Here is a 21,016-nt window from a genome sequence, read left to right as displayed (position 1 = left end):
TGCGCGTATAATAAAACCGAAAGCGCTCGACGAGTCGGAGAGGAAAGCGTGATCTTTTGTCCGAACGAGTACCAGCCGAAAGAGTACAGTGACATTCCCTTGGAAGTGCATATCTTCCAGAAACGATACGATGCGCATTTGAAGGGAGTGTTACTATTTCGCTACCATTTCGTTGCCTCAGCACGCGAGCAGGCGAGAATGAAGAAAGAGGTCTTTTATTCAGTGAGCATTTGATGTTGCTCTTAAAGGCGTGCCCCGTTCAGCATCGCGTTTAAGCCTGACATTTTCTCACCCTTCATTCCGTATTGTGCTTCTAACTTCTCTCTCTCCTTAAAACTTTTTGTTAATTTTATGGCTTCTGCTACAGCCTTTTATTCGTATGCGTACGAACGATAAAGGGCTACAGTAATACTTTGCCTAAGGGCGATAATTTACGATGAAATTCAACCACGATGCGTGGTCATGCGACAGAAGAGAGAACTATACTAATCCGAGCAAATCGCTGAATATTTAATTTACGAGATAATCGAAATATTCTCCGTTCGCGGCGCGTCCACGCCAGAAAGCGAATTGTAAATAGACAATCTGAAATTCCGGATGCGATACTGAGATTAAAAAACTTGGCCGCATTTACAATTCATGAGGAAATACCCGGGTTCGGGTCCACAAGAAGAAGAGTTCTCTAATTACTTCCGCTACAGCCGTTAAACTTCTCGAAGCGGCACAATGCGGAAGCATCATATTCGACTGTAATATACACTTGAAGCGGCTGCGCAGCGCTTGCTTACTTCAAAATATTCGAAGAGAAACATCTTGAAGAGAGAGAGCCGATAAGTTACTCTCATATTTGACCATTGTCGATACTACAATGTCGAAGAGAAATCCAAGATTTCTCCCATTTTTCCTCGTTCGATGTTTAATTCAACGCAGATTTTAATTGAACAGAATTTTGCTCCGAACTTTACTCAGATAGGTACGGAAATTCAAAGATGTGAAAAAAGGTTATATAGAAATATTCATTTTTCTTTTTGCCGCTGCGCCTTGGAAAGTTAATTCTAAATTTTACAAGTACAATGTTCGGTACGCAAAATTCTTATTCAATTGAGAAATTTTCTGCGTTTATTGTTCGTCGGAATTCCGTTCACACAGGCAGCGGTATTACGAGCGATTTCGGGACGGTTTAGTTGCTCGCAAAAATGTTATCGCGCGGCCGTATCTGCGTACATCAACGAAACAAGCTGGGTTAATGCCTACTCGTCTGGAATGAACGTCTACGGGATTCCCCGGGAATAGCGTTAGAGATAAGGCAGAATAAGATGTAGAACGTGTTCGCGAAAAGTTCGAGCCGAAAGCAAAGCCGAGAAATTCGTATGTCTCTCTTGAAATATTAAAGCACCCTTGAGTATATCATAAATAAGCCGTTTCTCGTTCTAATGAAGAAGCAACGGGGACATATTTTCTCATACAGCGGTGCGTGTATGTGTGTGAAAAATACGCGTCTGCATGAAATATTTTTATATTCCAATAGTACAGATCTTTTCTACACTTTCTTCGCTAAACGTAAGACTACGGTAAATTAGAACGCACGACTATCCCGATTTTCTAATCCGACGACAGAGCGCTTAGAAAGGTGTCAAAGGAAGCACAGAGGCTGGTCGCCCATGATTATTAGCTTTATCTTATTAGCGAAATGAGCGTAGGTGACTTTTCTAAGACTTCCTTTCGCTTTTATGAGCGATTATCTTCATGCAGTGTCACCGCGCCGGCGACAACGCGCCCCTCAAGGTTTCGCCCAGCTGAATCTCGTATGTGCAGTACGTAAGTAATTCAAGTACGCGACTCTGCATAAATTTCAATTATTCCTCTGACGGCGCGAGCAACCTAGGCCCTTTATCGCCTTCCAACGGTGAAGAACGAACGAAGAGAACGCGAGGATAAGGCGAGCGTTCAAGTTAAATAACATCGGCGTAATTAGTTGCGGGCCGCCCGGCGATTAAAAGCGTTACGCGAAGTACGCGCGAAGTTACAGCCGAGGTTACGAAGAACGCGCGCGATCGACCGGTGCGCGTCGCGAGTTTAAGAGCTCGCCGGCAATCTTCTCTCGAGCGTTCCCCAGATAATAACACACACCCTATCCCCCCCCCTACCCCCCTCCGCCGTCTTCGGAGCGTAATTTTCATGCGCCAGCGTATTATCGGGGACAATCTGTTCGCGCCGGCCGCGGCCGCCCGTCGCGTCTCGTACGCAGACCGCGGTGAAATTACCCTCGCGCTGTTCTTTTGTCTCGACATCACCCCGGGCGTGCAGAGTCCGCTGCCTCCCCCGCTCGCTTGTCATCCTCCGAGTGAGCCAAGTGGCATCGCTGTCGCCGCCGCCGCCGCCTCCGAAGCCTTCGGCCGTCAGCCGCCACCTTCCTTTTCCGCGTCGCTAAACGGCCGAGTTAGCTCCGGCGGAGCCGCACAAAAAGCTCGGTCACAATCAACGCTCGGCGGAGGCGGAAGGCAAAGGAAGAAAAAAGGAGAAAGCAGTTAGGCGTCGGAAGTCGAGAGAAAGAAGTAGGCGGTTCCAGCCGAGGGTGCCTCTTGCGGCTCGCAAGCGAGCAACCGCCGAGATAAGTGGAGGGCATACCTGTTAGCCCCCCGGACTTCCGCGCAAGCTTCGCCGGGGAAAATATAGACGTAGATGGTTGCGCAAGAAGCGCGAGGTAAGTAGGACAGATAGAGCGAGAAAGGAGTGGAGGAGGAACGGGGCAAGGAAAGAGAAGGAAGAAGAGGGGGAGAGAGAGGGAGAGGGGGAGAGAGAGAGAGAGAGAGAGAGAGAGAGAGAGAGAGAGAGAGAGAGAGAGAGAGAGACTCTTACATAACAGGAATGAGTGAGAGGAAAACAGGGCCGGATAAGAAGAAGCTTGTTACACCAACGTGGAAACTACAGTTGCATACTGAGCACGCTTACCGGCAGCTTCCTCGTCCGTGCCGCCCTTTCCTTCTCACTGCTCTCTCGACGCGAGAGGCAACAACCCCGCCGAGGTAAGATGAACTTTTTCGTTCTCGTCGACTGGGAAACGCGAAGCGAGCGCGTGAGCGAATGCGCGAGAGCCGCCGCTGATGTAATGGCGTAATGAGAAGGAACCATGTCGGAGCGAGGGTGATGAAGAAACCATGAGCTCCGGTGGCTTGTGGATATCAGCGCACCTAATTGCGCGATTCTCTAAGCTCGAACGACTTTGCCGGCGCAAAAGAGTTAAGGATATACGTTTTATGGCTCTTAATAACGCGGCTCCGCGAGCTTACGAGTCCGCGAGTTGTACGATCTCGAGCTAGTTCCGCGCTGGACGCTTCCAGCGCGGAACTATTTCGTTCAAAATATCCGCACATGCCAGTACTCTTGTCTTTACAAGTAGCTTACCAATAATTGAACGTTGATCTCAGATGATACGGAGGTATTTCCGATCGCGGCGATACGTCGGATCGTAATGTCGGATCGCCATATTGTAATTCTCTATTTTACATTGTGCTCAATGATGAATGGAATTCGTTGCAGCGTAATATGACACCGCTTCGAAATACGTAATTCATAGAATTAATTAATTAACATTTCCCCGCGGTGTTATACATTGCCCGATTCAGCTGGAAAATTCATTCGGATACAAAAGATCTGTATCATGTAGAATTAATTGCGTTAAATAGAAACATCTTCCTTTGCTCCGCCGAACGGGAAAGCTTTACATTTGTGAGCTGTCGTCGAGAAATTTATATAACGGGCGGGTCCATTAATTACGAATTTTCACTTAATGCGCAGATTAATGAGAAAGGGAAGGAAGAACCCGGTATCACAAGATTTCTCTGTCTCTGCCTCTCTCTGTCTCATATTTCTCTTAACTCTTCTCCGATCCGCTCGGCCAATGAATCACTGAATCCTCCGCGCCGCGGTGGATAACCTTTACTGTTAGCGCCATAAATCAGACTATCTCGCACTCGAAAGGTTTTATTATTTTATTTGCCAACCGGGTGGTCATGCCAGGAAGGTAGTTTCCTCAGCGGCGCGGTGGTGATTGCCCAAAAATATGACTGGAACTATATCGGTCTGGCTGGACGCACCCTTTGCGGAAAGTTTGCACCGGGGAAACCAAAAAGCCGATCCGTATTTCATTAATCGTATGCATATATGCGCCTCTGTTTCTTTCCCTCTTATTTTCGATTTTCTTTATTTATTTTGTTTATTTATTAACACTGTGAAGCCTACATAATGGTGAATTTACATCCCCAATGAATTATGCGCACGCGCTCAAATACCGCGGACGGCTTCGAAGCCGCGGTATTAAGTTTCCTGAAGCATGAAAAATAACAGCTCGCAGAAGCACGAGACTGTGGAAATACTCGCCGTCGGCGTTTCCTTAAAAATTGTTTTACGGCGCAATTGCCCGCGGAGAGGACCACTATCGCGGATAAATTGAGTTGCATTCGGCTGTCGTAAATCATATCCACGGGTTGCTAAACTGTCAATACCAGGCCTCTCGCAAACAGCCAATTTACAGCAAACCCCGCGAAAAGTTCGCCGTATTATTACGAATCATTGCGGAATACGCTCCGGCAAATGCGAATTTGCTGTGCATAAAATACAGATGCTCATTACCGTGCATTACCGATCCAGCTAATTCCTCGTGCCAAATTGGTTGTAATTTTGCAGTTGCACAACGCTCACTCAACTAATGATCATCGAATTTTAACTTGCCAGCTATTTACCACGGCGGATGCGGCACATTTGGCGGCGTTCAAATTGCGGCCGACACGCACAGAATATAAAGTAGTAACGAAATAAAATATAAATTCAGAAATAACTCAAAATAAAAGAATTGCATTACAACGATAGACGCAAAGCGCACTTAAGATTATCGATTTAAAAATAAGAACGCTGTTCGCCCGACGTTTGCAAAGTTTCATTTAGGGAGTACATGAAATATTGAACGTTGAAACAAATAGATATGGAAATAGTGCGATGGTTTTTGATTTTTTCAGAATTTTGTCATGTGGAAAGTAAAGAAAAACGATATATCGAATTTTGTGGCAAATATCCGTTACATTTGTTGACAGCGGGACAAACATAGTCGGCGTTGCCTATTGTCACAAATATAATATTACATATATCGTGAATTCTTTTCCATCAAAAAAGCAATGCATCAGGTACAACTTTTGATTTACGTTGTCTCGCTTGCCGTGCTTTTACAGGATTACAATATGAAATTGAAAAATCCCCATTCGAAATCGAAAGTGTCGTATATCCATTCGTCTGTAACATGTCATGCACAATGTATTAGATTTTATTGGAGAAAGAATGTTGTGTTCCAAAATTCTATCTCTCTATCGAAAGAAAGAGGACTTGAAACTTTAGCTTGAGAACTTGAGATCTCGACAGAGAAGAGAATTACAGGTTTAATAAAAAGTATAAAGCTTTCCGTAACACAATCGCATATTCTGTATAATCAACGATTGAATTAAAAAAGTTTCACAAACTCACAATACGCGGAGAGAGAGAGAGAGAGAGAGAGAGAGAGAGTTCTACGCTTACAAATTCATAGGATATCATCAGAGTGTAGGAGTCAAGATTCAAAGACTCTCTCGGCGTTAATGGAAAAGTATGCGAAAATCCTGGGATCTGAGAACCGAGAGAAATTTGATACACCGAAGCTTAATACGCTTAATGCCCAGGACTAAAAGCGGATTCAAATGGTCCAAGCTTCAAGCTTCAAGCAGAAGAGTCAAGGAAAAATTCCCGCGGTGGAGAGTTCAGGGATGCATACAACGGTTAACGCGCAATAACTTTATATTCGTAGTTGCTGCAGCCTTACGACGACGACAAGTCCTTCGTAACAGGATGACAACTTGTACGTAGTGTCGTACACGTTGACGGGCGCGTTACTACAGCAACAAGTTACGATAAACCATGTCCGTTAAGATCCTGATCGAGGATCAGCCGCAGGAACGTTGCGGACATTCTTGGATTTAAACAGATCGGTTCGCGGCTTCACGCTCGGCGGCAGATAGGATAAGGACCATAACCGTTTCTCTCGCCGTTATCCAGCCGCGAGAGCGGCTCTTACGGCGTCGATTGTTTAAGCTAACGGCTTCATGAAGAAATTTCTATTTGCCGAACGGGTCGGCGGGAAGAAGGAAGAAACATGAGATCGCGCAATCCCGAACATAAAACAAGATTTGTTTCGGAAGATCCACCGGTGCGAGCAGCGTTGTATTTATTTCAATTACCTGCTGCGACTAAAAGGCCAAGCATTCATCTTCATGACAACGTAAAATGTTCGAGATGGCGGGGAGGGGAGAGGGGCATCCATAAATGGACGCTTATCTAAGAGGAGGAATTCCGCCCCAGGTCGAAATTTACGAAGAGTGAAAATACGTGTAGCCCGGGAAACATCCATTCGTTCACTTCTCACCCGCGCGACGTGTCCTTACGATTCCTCCTACACTTATTCTCATCGCGCGAGCTGCACCGCCGTTACGTAAGCCAGCCGTTACGTAATCCGAATATGACAGATTGTTCTTGACTCTAGCGGACACAACGAGACCACGACGACAAGCACGACGACAAGCAACTGATCTTTAAATCATCTCGATCAATCATAGCGACCCGGGTTCGCCGAGCCGGGAGCGTTTCACTTGCGCCGAGTCGCTCGTGTCTCATTCGTGAGCTATCCAAATTTCTCGGCTGAAATTCGTAGTGTTACCCTGACCTGACTCCGGCACTAGACAGCAAGTAGTTCGACGAGACATTTCCATTTCGTTTTAAATGCTAATGAAAAGGCTGATCCGCGGTGAGCCGCGGCGGAGGAAGTCGCAGGTCGAGCTCGTTCGTCGCGAAGTTAAATCGCGTTCGAAGAAAGGAGCGGCCGGGACACGCTGCCGGACAAATGACAGATCTTCTCGGATTAATTCCGCGGGCCGATTATCGGCAGCGGAAGCGCGCGGATTAAGCGGCGCCGCCGCCGCAGCCGCCGCCGCCCCGACGACGACGAAGTTCTTCGCCGCGACGCCGTGATCCGCACAATTCCAGTCGGCGTCGGGAACTTACAAAAGCCGCCGCGGCTGCACTATGGACAAACGTCCGGCGACTAACCGCCGATCCATCCAACTCCGGCCAGGCTTAGAGCTGCGGCAGGCATCCGGCACCAGACACTTGGCCGGTGTACGGAAACGCGACTGGCAGTTTCTTCATTATTCACGCGAGATTGGCAATTTCTGGGGTGTCAAGGTGTGCCGATGAAGCAATCCGTATGATCCCGCGCGCTCGTTTGTATCGACCGAACGTGACATTACCGTGCCGAACGTGCGGCGCAACATCACACGCGAGGTAGCATCTCTGGCAAAATCGGCGAGATGCGCGTTTTCCGCTCGATCGACTTGGTCGACTCGACGGTATTTTCGCGGAGAGACCCGCGTAATTATTGAAATGTCTCGCCTACACGAGCGCGCGTGCATTATAGATTATAGCTGCATATCTCTCGACGTGTCCGGGAACCACTTTTGGTCTTTCATTAAAAATTTAATTACACGATTGCAGCGGGAGCACGAGCAGTCGATATGTCGCGGACGAAAGGCGATCGGACGATTGGCACAATCGGATGAAAGCGTCGTAATTAATTCAGAGGCGGAAGTATCGCCGGCACTTCGCCTCCCGCGCGAAAGTTGCGCGTTTGAGCGCGTTGTACCGCGCCGGCGGGTGCGGGACGCGAGGGGTTGGGGCGAGAACAGAGTAGAATTTCTAAAACAGCTTAATCGGAACTTTAAGTAGCATTACGAGAGATGCTCGCGCATATAATACACCGCGATCAGATTATTTCGCGCCGTAACGAAGGCAAGAATATTATGAATCTTGTTAACGCGCTATCGGCCGGCAGTTCGAACAATATACCGCTAAACGACGTCGGCGCTGAAGTTTCGTCTCGAAAGAGCGTTTAAGCGCGAGCGAAAAATGTATAGCTGCAAATTACCTCGATCCGCATTCGAGTCAAGTGCAATTAAGCCCAGTCACACCGCCATTTCTCCGTCCGTTGCGTTAGCTTGAACCCCCGGCTAATTAAAAGCACGCTCCAATTAGCCCCGGATAACTAGAGTATATTCACGATGGTGCAACAACTATCGCAACTTCCATCCGACTAAGAGAGAGAGAGATTTCTGATAATACGCGCGACCCCGTTCACCTCATTTTCGTCTCGACGCTCTGCGTTCACGTGGTGCGGTAAGTGCGGATGAGGGCCTCGATAAGGAACACGGTGAATCGCGCGTCTTGTTTTAATTAAATTAAACGAACTTCTCGATAATCCGCAACCCTGAAATCCGCCCCGAATTGGCCGAGGCTGGCTGCGGAGGGAGTCCTCTCTTTCGCAGCTCTCAAAACGCACCAGCCAAATTTTCCTTCCGCAAACTGCGAACTAAGATTTTCATGTCTAATTTAAGAAATGGATACCTCCATCACGCGCGCGCTTGCTATACTTGACGAGTGCAATTTAGTACACATTGTAGCCACGACATAATCGAGATAATCCAGTCGATTCCGTCCGACGGGAGGAACGGAGGTTGTGTGAGTGTGAGTGTACGAGGTTTCGTCAAGAAGTAACGAGAACTTTGAAATTGCGCGCGCTGTATCTTGTCTATTCAGTTGATTCTTTTTTTGTGTGTTGGTAGCACTGCCAGTGACGTACGTGTCAATTGTCAGGCAGCTACGACGCTTAATTTGTGTTTGGCGAGTGCGAATGAGCAAGACGTACTTCGGTGTGTCAGGCGATTTTTCGTGCGGCGAAATGTTGGATCAGAGAGCATACCGCTTTGCTTATCCGACAGTTCTTGACGAAACACAACACCGTTGTGATGCCGCAATCACCTTATTCTCCGGACATGGCCCCCTGTGACTTTTTCCTATTTCCCAAACTCAGAAGGGCACTCAAAGGACAACGTTTTTCAACAATAGATGAGATAAAGGCGAAATCGCAGATCCAGCTCAAGACGATACCTAAAGAGGCGTTCCACCAGTGTTTCTCAAACTGGAAACTACGTTGGCATAAGTGTATAACATCACAGGGGGACTACTTTGAAGGAGATGGGGGATAAACATTGAAGATTAAGTAAATACTTTCCGAGAAAATTAAAAATCCTCGTTACTTTCTGACCAAACCTCGTATGCGGTGTAGAAGAATTAAAAGAGCAAATTTCGAACACGACGCTCCGCATCGTGTTCGGAATTGGCCGTTGGCGAGTGCTCCGGGCGATCTCACTTGGGACGAAATGTTTTATTGAATCGTCAGATCTCATGAGCTGTGATAAAATATTTTGATATCGACGGTCTCGCGATCGATACAATCGACACGCGCTTTCCTCTCTCTCTCTCTCTCTCTCTCTCTCTTTCCTCTCTCCCGCTCTCTCGATTCATCGAGATGGGGAAAAAAGTGATAACCGCATCGTCTATCGCTGGCAATCAATTTCTCCCCCGACTGTCAAATTCACTCGGCGACGCGACGCGTCCCGCGCAATTTTTTTGCGTCCACGTGGGCACACGCAACTACAGCCGCAATTATTGCGGCGGTGTGTCTCGCAACTGTGCGAACGCCAGTTCGAATATGTGAGTCCCCGATATCGGTGGAATCGTCTTGTGAAACCGGAGCTTAATGATATGCAGCGCGATTCAGATTTGCATATAACAAGATAGGACGAGAAATAATTTTAGGCGTATAAATAATAAACAAGTTAGAAATCGAGAGAGAGAGAGAGAGAGAGAGAGAGAGAAAGGAGTTATAATTGAACTATATATTATATAACAATATAATAAGATTATATAATATAATAGGATTTGTTACGTCCTGCGGACTCCGCGCACTCTAGACTTCTTTTATAAATAAGGAAAATTGAATTTATTATTACTTATTATATGGCCGGATGCCGGATGTTACCACACGACGCGATGCTCTGGAAATATTAACAATCTTGAACCAACTCTGATCTTGCTTCCCACGCGCTTAGTCAACGATAACAGTATCGCGACATCCTTCTTAGAAATATCAATATTTCCTTCTTAAGATTGCTGCCACGTTTTTTCAAACAAGAGACTCTCTCAGAAACCTCTTATTGCCATATGCATCCCATCTCCTACAAAGTTATCTTAAAGACACTGCAACGTATTCTTAACCCCCACCTCTAAAGAAACATTCGAAGCACAGTCTTATGACCATATTTGGGCGTGAAAATTAGATTTCCGAAACAATTCCCTAAAACCCCACTCTCTCAACCGAGCTGACGTTTTGAAAAAAGCCAAAAGGCCAAGACACTTCTCGACCGACCCGCAGCCAGGACAGAAGCTTCTCTTCAACACCCCTTCAGGGTCTCCTAACAACAATCTAGCCTACTAGTGGACAGATCAGTATTTCTCCAGTCGTTAATTATTCTGTGCAACGATCTCGTGCATTTTTGTACCATCGTGAGCAATTCAGCGGAAACCAGCTTCCTATTCTTGGCGCAAAACTTGGGTCCATCCTCACAGACACGCAGCAATTACACTCTTCATTTCCGACAAATAGCATGGATCCAGCAGTAAGTTATTTATACTTTCTCTTACCTGAATGACCCCTTTCTTTTCATTTTTCTTCTTTCCTTCTCTTTCTTTCCTTTTCCTTTCCTTTTTCTTCCTTTTCTCTATCCCCCTTGGCATTCCTCCTTAATTGTGAAATAATTAATTGTGTCAGTGGGCCAATCTTTTCGATCACAGTCGGACATAACGAACACGGAATTTTGCTCAAACCGCGATTGTTTATACACATATGTATACGTACACATTATAAAATCTTGCAAATTTTATTTCATTGTGAACTTCCGTCTAATCATCAATAACACAAGTTATTTGTAATTGTAAGCCAATCACGTTTTCCAACTGATTATTCTCAATAAAAAGTTCTCCCTTCCCTCAACTGTCGCTCACGGTCCTATCCCAGGTAAAAGGATTCAGTTCCTTGACCTAAATGAAGGACCACCGACGTACGTCCGCGCCAAATAAAGGGGTCATTCCGATCCTTGATCTGCACCGCAGACTTGCGAGTACGTCGGAACTTGTGAAAGCAAGCGTCAAGCATTGCGTTCCTCCTCCAGGACGTAACAGATTATTCGGTGTCATTAATGATTTAAGTTCTATCTCACTCTATCATTTTAAATCAATATCACCGTGTCGTTGTGTCGTTTATTTTAAATATTAAAAGGATGTTCAACACGTGCTGTTAGAGCAAGAGAGAAAGAGGGTGGGGGAAAGGCGTATTTGTACTGTCTAAGCAGACAGAATGATGGCATGCGGAGAATTTAACTTTTCTTATCAAATACTAGAATTTTACGTGCGACAACAGAGCGACCATATCGTGGTTATTGCGATGGCCGACTTGCCTGTCGTTGGTTTACGAATTTCCGTCCCGCCAATACGTTCGACCTCGCCGATGAACAGAGCTGGTCACGTGCCATCAATTAAAACTTGCCGTTTCCGGTCGAATATGCGATTTCATTATTTCCGCCGATCACGATTTGAAAATAACGGTACATGCGCCATGTACAATCGCGCCGCGCGTGCGTTGTTATTCTGTTTGCACGTCATCGCACTTGGGTCGTGTGTGTGTCCGGCGACGAGTGCAACGACTGGGAAAATGTACGTACATCAATTGGCGTGGATGTGCGGAACGTACGTGCGTGATTTCGTTATCCACCGGCACTTGCTCCTATTTTCTCTTTCTCGCTCTCTCCCTTTGTATGATCGTCACGGCAACGAAATGCAAATTCAATAACAAGATATTTCATGCATGCCAGTCAATTAAGGATATGACGTGAAGCGGGCTGCAAATGCCAGGCATAAAAGTTTCGAAAAGCGGCCAATCCAATATTTATTTACTACGTGTGCGAAAGATGTAAAAATGTTTCGTGTGTCATGAAAAAGCTCCCGCCGTTGAATAAATCACCACAACGATTATTCCGATAAAAAATGCAAGAAATAGAGTACTAGATTTTTAAATTCCATATTGTTGTCGCGTTCATCGTGGATTTGTTAACGACGTTCCGCGAATATTCCAGTTCACATCTTCAAGGGAGAAGGGAGGGGGGGGGGGCAACTTGAAACTCCGAGGGGATGTTGCCAAAATGACCAAAAACCGGTCCTGTAATGTGTAATGTATAAACGGACAAACATTTTCGACGTAACGCGTACTTAATCGATCGCGCGCGCATCGACGCGTCGCGCCGCTCGATCAATGAATGAGCGCAGCGATCGGAAAAGTTGGGAAATTTATTCGGTCATATATAACGATCGTTTTATTGACGGCTGCATTATTCCACGCGCGCCCTTTGTTTTGTCTCTTCGTGCTGTTTACATGCGGCGCCGGCGTCGCCGTTACAACTGGAGATCGTGCATCGCATATTATTTTCATACATACGAGCATTTACCTTCCGCGCGCGCTTGCATCGTATTGTCTAACGACGCGATTTTATTGCGACCATCGCGAATCGTGATCGCCGATTGGAATTTTCGCGCGCCGCGCCGCTACAACGCCGTGCGCGATAATAAATCGGGCGTATCGCGAAGCAACGGGCGTTAATTGATTGATACGCGTGTAATGATCCCCGGTTGCCGGCGAAGTCATCAATTCGCATCCGTGTTGACCCACCGAAATTGATATTACCTAACATAGACGTCGACGCGCGATAGCATGCGATAGCATTATCGTCCTATTATCGCCGGACATCTTAGTCGATAAGAGCGTCTCTACGCTTCGGAGCGCGCACGCTTCGACGCAGCCGCCGCGTAACGTTAATTAGCGAAAGTTACGCGCGATGACGATATTATCTCATCTCTCGTCTTCGACTGTGACTAATGAACTTCTCTTTGTTAGCTCGAGCAACTTTTGCCCTCCGGCGGTGTTCGCGCCGAGAAACGAAATTTCACAAAATATGGCAGAGCCATACGAACGAGCCATTGTGCTCCACGGACTGACGGACCATTAAACATTCAATCGCAATTCCTTGTCAAACCGCGGAGAGAAGCGTGAAAAACGCGAACCATACACGCGTCGTATAATTTTTACATCAAATATCAGAGTTTTATGCGATAACAGACTGACGTCGGTCATAGTGGTGGCCGACACTATCGTCGTTGCTTTACGAGTTTCCGTCTCTCGTCAATAAATTCGGCCTCGCCGATAAACACTAGTGCCAGTCACATATATCTTATGTTGCATGTTAATTATTACTAAAAAAGTATCGCGCGCGTGGCGGAGAGAAAAATATATTTACGTGTGATATTCACACTCGTCGTCTCATTTTATCGTGACGTCCTTGCGTCCTTGTATCACTGCGCATTGTGTGTCCCCGCAGTAGTTCCTCCAGCACTCTTTATTAGCGATGAACGCGGGAATATTAAACAAGAGGATACGAGAGTGAGAACGATCGCGTTCCGATACCGTCCGACGCCGCGGACGTCACGCCGAAAGACTCTCACGAATTCCCACCACTGCTCTGCGCGATGTAACGGATTGGTCCCGGCACTAGCCATTTCTCACGCAAATCCGCTCTTTACTCTCTTATTATCATCATAACTCCTATAGTGTCGCGTCCTAGCTCATAGTGTCGCAAGAAACGACGAAAAAAAAACGCTCATAGGAGACAAAGGAAGGGAGGCGAGGATGTAACCAGCCGCAGTTGGCACGTAAGCTATTCCAGGGCAGATTTCAAGTTCGCCGACGAGATTCTCACCTACAAATAGTTCGCCGAGCTTTATTGTTTGCCTCAGGCAAAGGTAAGACACGGCAGGATGTGCTCGCACGCCCTGAGCCACTCTCTCGCTTCATCCTGTCGCGGCTTTTGCGTTTGCGTCCTGCCGCATAAATTACGTTAGCGCCAGTTCATCAACTTTCGTGCGAGCAAACTTTCCAGCGGATTCTCGTTTCGGATTATTACTGCCCCGCAGCAGGGGGTTTTAGCGTAATTGTGAAACCGCAAGCGCTTGACGTCGATAATTTATAAACTAATATTGAACGAAATTGTGTGCGCGCGCGCGCGTACTTTTTGCAACTCGTCTCGCGTAATAGACGAGTTTGCGAGAGAGATTATTGTGCATTTTTGTTTCTCTTTTAATTCAATTACTACGTCCGGGCTATGAATATCCCGTAATTAGTGACGTCGACGGCACGTCGTTGCGCATGACAGCGCGAGAGGAAATTCGGGACGAAGAGAAAATTGACGGCCATAAAACGCGCGATCGCGCGTTACTGTGCAATGTTCCGTGGGACAAAGATCCCGGTCGACGGTAAATGGTGCTGTTACTCAGCTTCTTCGATATACTACTTTTTCGACTTTTTCACATAAATTGCTCGATCTTGTGCTGATCCTCTTTTGATCAAGTTTGAGGAAATCGCCGCGATACCGAGTAGGTATGGAATCAGCGTTGAGCAAATCAAATCCTGACTTTCCAATTTTCTATCGGATTAAGGATCTCGATCTCCTTTGTGCGGATGTCACGATCGCGCGATAGAGAGAGGGAGAGAGAGAACGAGAGAGAGAGAGAGAGAGAGAGAAAGTCTCTTGATATTCGAAACCGCGGACACACCGGTCGCAATATTCATCGCGATGCGTTATCGAACACGTCGCGCCTAAACACGCTACGATAACGACGTGGAAATTACAACAGGTGCATTCCCGTCGAGACGGTCACGTTTATTATCGGCGTTTATCTCCAGAGACTCATGAAAGAGACGACACGAGTGCGACGCGGAATCGCAGAGCCGGCGGGGGAAAAAAGCGCGCCGGCAGAAGTGATTAATCGCACCAACGAAATTTACGTGTCGTCAACAGAGGCGCAATATCGAATCGAAAGTGGGGGCGACGCGGGGGCGGCCAGGCGCGGGAAACACGTCGCGCTTTAGTCAAGGGTAAACATTAAAGCTCCACAAATTGCTCGCGGCAGGGTGACGGCACTCGCAAGCCGAGTCAGGAGACGCGCAAGACTAAGCGCAGCTTCGGTCGTTTCCTGGTTGCTTCCGCATGTTTGTCCGCCTCAAATACGTGCCTCCCACGACGCGCTGCCACGAGGGGGTGCCAGGGAAAGGAAAGGAAAGGAAATGAAGACGAGAAGCGATCGCGGACCGGGTGGAGCGGGCCGCGTCGTGCTTAGCATCGTTTCACGGCTCTGAAATGCGAGCGGAATCAATTCGCGACGTGACCGCCCCCTTCGATCGCGCCGGAAGCTACCGCTAAAAACACCCCTCGGCAGATAATAGGGCTACGCGCGATCCTAGGGGAGAGAGAGAGAGAGAGAGAGAGACCTCCTCTTCGTCTGCTTCACGGCGGTGTACAATTAGCGATTCCTCGCGGACCGCGCAATCTGGGTCGAACAAATCGACAAAGAAACTGGAAATCGCTGGAAATCATGTGGGAATCAAATTGAAATTAACAATTGACTTGATATTTTTAAGATCTCATCGCGATATCTGCAAGATAATGTATAAAATGTCAATATATCCATATATCGACTCGATATACCATAGATATAACAACACCATCATCGATAATTGGCCAAAACAATATTGGCAAACGTCAGTAGCAAATCCGACAGTATCAATCAAGAATCCAGTCTAAACAAAAATTGCACGGCATATAAAATCGTAGAAGTTTTGTTTAAAAATTCTTTCCAATAATTCTCTGCAATAATTGTCGAGATAGCATAAAGAGAATGAAATCTTGAAGAGCAGTTTCACTCCTTAAACCTGAGCCATTGCCGATAAAAAAAATATGGGATAAAAGAAATATATCTCTCATTATTGGCTATTCTACATATATGCCAAGTCTCGTCGAAATCGGAGACACTCACTTCGCAGATGTTTCTTGTTAATCAAATCGAACGGTCCGAACCTAACCGAGTAATCGATTCGATTGTTGCTTTCAAAGCAACGACCGGCAAGCATGTCGAGATATTTTTATTTCAACCGAACGTGGAATCACTTTTCGCATCGCCAGCATCGCGCCAGCAGCATCGCGTGGGTAGTCTGATTATGTTGATCTCCATTTTGTCCGTTCACTCGTTAATGAGCAAAATTTGAATATTACTCAATCTATAGTTTTCATCAACCGTGCTAAATGAAACGCAACAATCCCCGTGCCGGCGGCACCTCAATACGAGATATAACGAGAAGCAGCGTCAATATCGGCATGCATGCACGAATTCAATTTTTGGCCTGGTAAATATAATACCTCTCGTAAATATAATATCTCTCGGCTCGCGCGCATAGTAGCAAATCGCGTAGCGGGTCGCAGGGACTTTTACCGCGACGGTAAGGGAGCAGTCGGGACAGATAACGAAAAATCAATAAGCGCAACGCACACTACACTTTGTTTATCTCTGCGTTAAACATTCCGCTCATTCGCATTTAATGAACACGCTTACCGTGGAATTAATAAAGCGGGCGCGCGTGGAATGGCCAAGTCCAAATGGCATCCACCTCTGGTTTTGTTTCCCATCGATCCTCACGCTTTGTCGAAATCGCGCGTTTCCGCACGGCGCGGAACGCGCGCGCGCGCGAAAAGAAACAGCGTTTCGTGTCTCGTCAGCGAGCTCTCTGACGGCACGGGGGATAAATAGCATAATGAATGGAGTTAATTCGCGCGATGTCACCGTCGAATTCTCTATAATCCGCTCTCGCTGAATATTACATTTTCCATCAGCGTTTCCGGCGAGAACGCGACGTTGTCCTCCTCCTTGCCCTCGTCCTTGTCGTTGTCGTTGTCGTCGTCGTCGTCGTCGTCGTCGTCGTCGTGACGGGCAGATTAGAAGCGGCGCGTAACTTCGACATAGCGTACCGTGAATTTCATAATTCATGGAAATAAACGCGCACACGCGACTAACGGCGTTACAATTAATATCTGGCGGGCTTCGCTACGTGCTCGCATGCTCGCGTGCTCGCACCCGCGCGTTCGCGTCTTCCCGAGACTGCAGCCTGCGCCGTCGCGCGTTCTCGCCGCGCCACATTTTCACGGCGCGCGCTTACTTTCGCATTTAATCTCGTTGAAATCGCAATTCCGCGCAATTCATGTGTTCATTAATACACCTATGTTTTAGCGAACACAATTTGGCACTGCCATTTGTCATGTTAAATCCGATCCGGGGTTTTCACGATACCTGCACTCCGGAAGAGTCGCGGGAATATGGGCGAGGATAAATGAAAAGCAGGCTTGCAGGACGATTATTATAACGGTTCTTCTTCTTCTCTCCGCGATTTTCAGAAACGGTCACATTCTATTTTAATGATTCTTAGTCGCGCCAGAACGGTAATCACGAGCCGTCTCGCGGAGCGGAGCGCTAATTAGTCCCGACGGAATCACGGCGAACGTCGCCCGGGATATTCGGTATTCTGCGATATGGAGTCTTTCGACCAACAACGTGACGATATAGACGACATTGAACAAAGTCGAAAATTCTATTCTTGCAGGCCGAGCCGGCGTTGATGTACGACAGCGTACAGGTGTTCGCAGTGGGATTACGCACCCTGGAGCAATCCCATGCTTTAAGACCCGCCAATATCTCCTGCGAGCTCGAGCACCCCTGGGACGGCGGATTATCCCTCACCAACTACATCAACTCGGTGAGTTTTCGCCGCTGCGTCTTCCCCGGCGCTGATTTAGATCGCTCGCGGTACAATGCGCGAGGCTATTCGGTACGACTCGCTCGGGTCGTATGATAAACGATACGCAAATCTCAATTTGGCGCAGCCCATTCATTGCGGCGTATCACGCTCACGGCGAGACGTAACAGCGGGATGTCGTCTCGCTATTAACGGCCGAGGAAGAGAGCGCGAATCGATCGGGCGCATTCGGGAGAAGTTGTCATTTCCATAAATGCACCCGCTCGGGAAATATCCTCGGGACCACCACCACCGAGGGGAGTCTATCTGTATTCGTCCTTAACGCGGCGACTCGCTTATCCGCACGTCGAGGCCGCGACGTTCGCGCCGTAAATACACCCGCGGGATGTATTTTAATTTTTCATAACACCGTCCGCATACATTCTCGACAATATCACTGAGTCATCCCTCGCCAGCTACCTTCCTCGTGCCCACCTCTCCCGCTGCCCAGCTACTCACACAACTTCTCGCGAGAATACGTTGAAAGGGAGAAAATCTGCGCCAAGGACCCCTTCCTCCGCCCCTCCTCCGCCATCGCTCTTTAAAAGCAGCACTCGCCAGATCCGCCCGGAGGAGGCACCTCGAGGGGCAAGAAACGTGCTGCGGTGGCTTACCGTAAATTACCGACGGTAAGATCTGGCCGGTGTTCAAAACAAACGATATCCGATATAGCGGCACATCCTCGTTTCCGCTCCGTTCGTGCAAATATTTAACGCGACGCGAGGGAAACACATCGCGTATATCCCGCGCCGGCTACGTGCCAGGCACGTGGAATCTGGAAAGTAGCTTCTCGGCCGGGAAGACTTTCATTCACGAGCAGAAAATTTTAGAATCGCGACGCGAAGTGGTGAAGAGGTTATCTTGAGATCGTTCGATTTCCCCGTTTCGATCAAAACCCGCCCTGGTGGCTTCGTGTTAAATAATTGATGATGCACTTCGAAGAGGACAAGCGATTATCGTAGGCTGTATATCGGAACACTCGAAATGTTTGAATACCTTGAGACTTGGAATAGAGAAAGAAGAGACCGAATTTGACTCGAGCGTCCGGCTCGATTTGCATGAACGATGCGAGCGCAAGGTCTACGTTCCTAGAATACTCGAACGGCTCTTGAGGTGATGTAGACGGGGCTCGTGACGAGCAATTTCGATTTCGAGAGAACATCTAGACACGCTGGGAGGAACGTGTTTCTATAAATTTCAATCAACGTTTTGCGCGCGCGAGCCCGTGTCGCCCGTACCAGACACACATACAGGCGTAGCGTATAGCAGCGCAGAGGCGGATAAATTGTTTAATACCATGATGGACGATTCCAAAGCTGTCACAGACAGAGGCCACAAATCCTTCCGTGATGCTGTACTTCCCCTTTTCAAGCTGTACGACATTCTTCAACGTTCCCGTGTCCGACAAGGTACGATATCTGGCTGCGGTGTTTCGGGATTGATACTCGCAAGAAGAACGCGGATATTGTTCTTTCATAAAGCATGTCCCGCACGTGCAACGCATTTCACGCGCATTTCGCGCGAACGGCCCTTACAGTTTGCGCGCGAATTATTATTCTCTCGGGAGTAGCGGTATAAATCTGCGAATAGCTTGCTGCGCTCGCTTTCAATTGTCCTCGCTTTTTAATCACGCTCGTCGATTATCTCGAGCATTATCGTATCGGCGATTGAATAAAAGACGTTTACAATTAATACATAGAGAGATTTGTGTCTGTTACGTTTTTTGATGGTTAACGCAGAACCTCGCATCTGCGCGTCACTAAATGATCTCTGATCACTTCCGTTTTTGCGGTAATAAAAAATAGTCGTCGCGCGCAATGGACTTTTCGACGCGCGGCACACTCATCCAATCTCTCTTACACACGTTCGATCCAATTTTCGCGATTTTGATCCGGCGACCTTCGTTAAACCGGAAGTCCGTCGTACCCTCTGAGCCGCCGCATAGAGTTCAATTTTCCCAAATTGTACGGACTTTCGTAACCTGGCGTACGTGACTTTCGCGCTGCTTGTTAGGAAACAAAAAGTTCGCACAGTAAATGCACCGGCACGAGAGACCATTGGAGAATTTGAACGCGGATAAAGCAAAAGGGATGAGAAAAGTGGAGGAAACAGAATTCGATGTTGGAGAACGGAGTGATAAGAGAGAAAAGGCGAGACAGAGAGAGAGAGAGAGAGAGAGAGAGAGGGCGAGAGAGAGAGAGAGAGAGAGAGAGAGAGAGAGAGAGAGAGAGAGAGAGAGAGAGAGAGGAGAAAGCGAAGACGAGCGTTCCCTTTTCTCAAAGAGAGACGAGTAAGACGGAACAATGAAAATTACTCGAATATCTCCTTGCCGGAAAGGAAGATGATAGCTGTTAGTAACTGCGCGTTTTTGCACATCGCGCTGTCTCCTGTAAATTAGTCAAAGCGCTCGTAGATGAAAGGAAACGCGCGGTGAACCCCGGGCACACCGTGCGGAATTAAACCAACTGTCGCATCGTCTTAAGAGCACGGCAAACATCACGTGCTCCGTCTCTCGTTCCGCAAGTGAAATAACATCGCGCGCATCCGCGGCGTACAATGCGACCAACGCCGCGCGCATTTGCGGCGCGACGTCTTTGCTACCTGCATTCATAATTAGTTAAGTTTACCACCACGTCTACTCTCCCTCTCCCCCCTCTCCCCAGCTGCAAGTTCAACCGCTCCGTATCCCAAGTCAGCGAAAGTCGCCTTCTGTCCGTCCAATCTCCCTCGCTCAGACTTCAGACGAGGTAGAGAGAGGGTAGAGGGGGGGGGGGGAGAGAACATGGTTTCTCTCGAATGCGGCCCCCGACCATCGTAGTCCGAACACCGGTACACCTTACGCGCTCGGCCATTAATTTAATAGCGCGGTGGCCACGGAGATTCCAATATCGGAGCTTCTAATCGACCTGAAGATATTTACGCTGGTCCCTCGGTAACGCCGTCGCCGCCGCCGCCGCCGCCGCCGCCGCCGCCGCCGTCGCCCCTGGCGTCGTCGTCGTCGCTGGAATTCCGGCACAACGGCAGCCGTGCCGACGGTGTTAGATTATGACGCCGCCGAATATGTCGAAATTGAATTAGCGACGCAGGCTCGCGCCGACGCGCGTTCGGATACGTGTCCATCTTATGCGCGACGGCGAGACCGATCAATGGACCCACGTGGTGCGCGATACGATTCGCATAAGCGGCCGAGAGCGAGCGAGACCGGCTATGAATACACATTCGCGCGTGAATGCGGCTATCGCGATATGCGCCGCGCGCGCGTTACTGCGATACGGCAGGCGATATAACGCGGCAGACGCGCGCCTTCGAGCCCGCTGAATA

General features: G+C 48.0%; 1 protein-coding gene across 4 annotated transcripts in view; it reads left to right on the top strand.

Annotated features, from left to right (window-relative positions):
- LOC105189613 (glutamate receptor ionotropic, kainate 2) overlaps nt 1-21,016 on the top strand; it is a 143,155-nt gene that overhangs the window by 73,056 nt on the left and 49,083 nt on the right. For all 4 annotated transcript variants that reach the window (XM_025305343.1, XM_025305344.1, XM_011151838.3 and 1 more), the window contains exon 8: nt 17,504-17,656. In XM_025305343.1, the coding sequence (XP_025161128.1) occupies nt 17,504-17,656 (153 nt within the window). The remainder of the gene's footprint in view (nt 1-17,503; nt 17,657-21,016) is intronic.

This window comes from Harpegnathos saltator, unplaced genomic scaffold (assembly GCF_003227715.2).
Source record: "Harpegnathos saltator strain DR-91 unplaced genomic scaffold, Hsal_v8.6 scaffold694, whole genome shotgun sequence".
Lineage (NCBI taxonomy): Eukaryota > Metazoa > Arthropoda > Insecta > Hymenoptera > Formicidae > Harpegnathos > Harpegnathos saltator.
The sequence above is the reverse complement of the archived record's forward strand: the minus strand, read 5'-3'. Positions and strand labels throughout refer to the sequence as shown.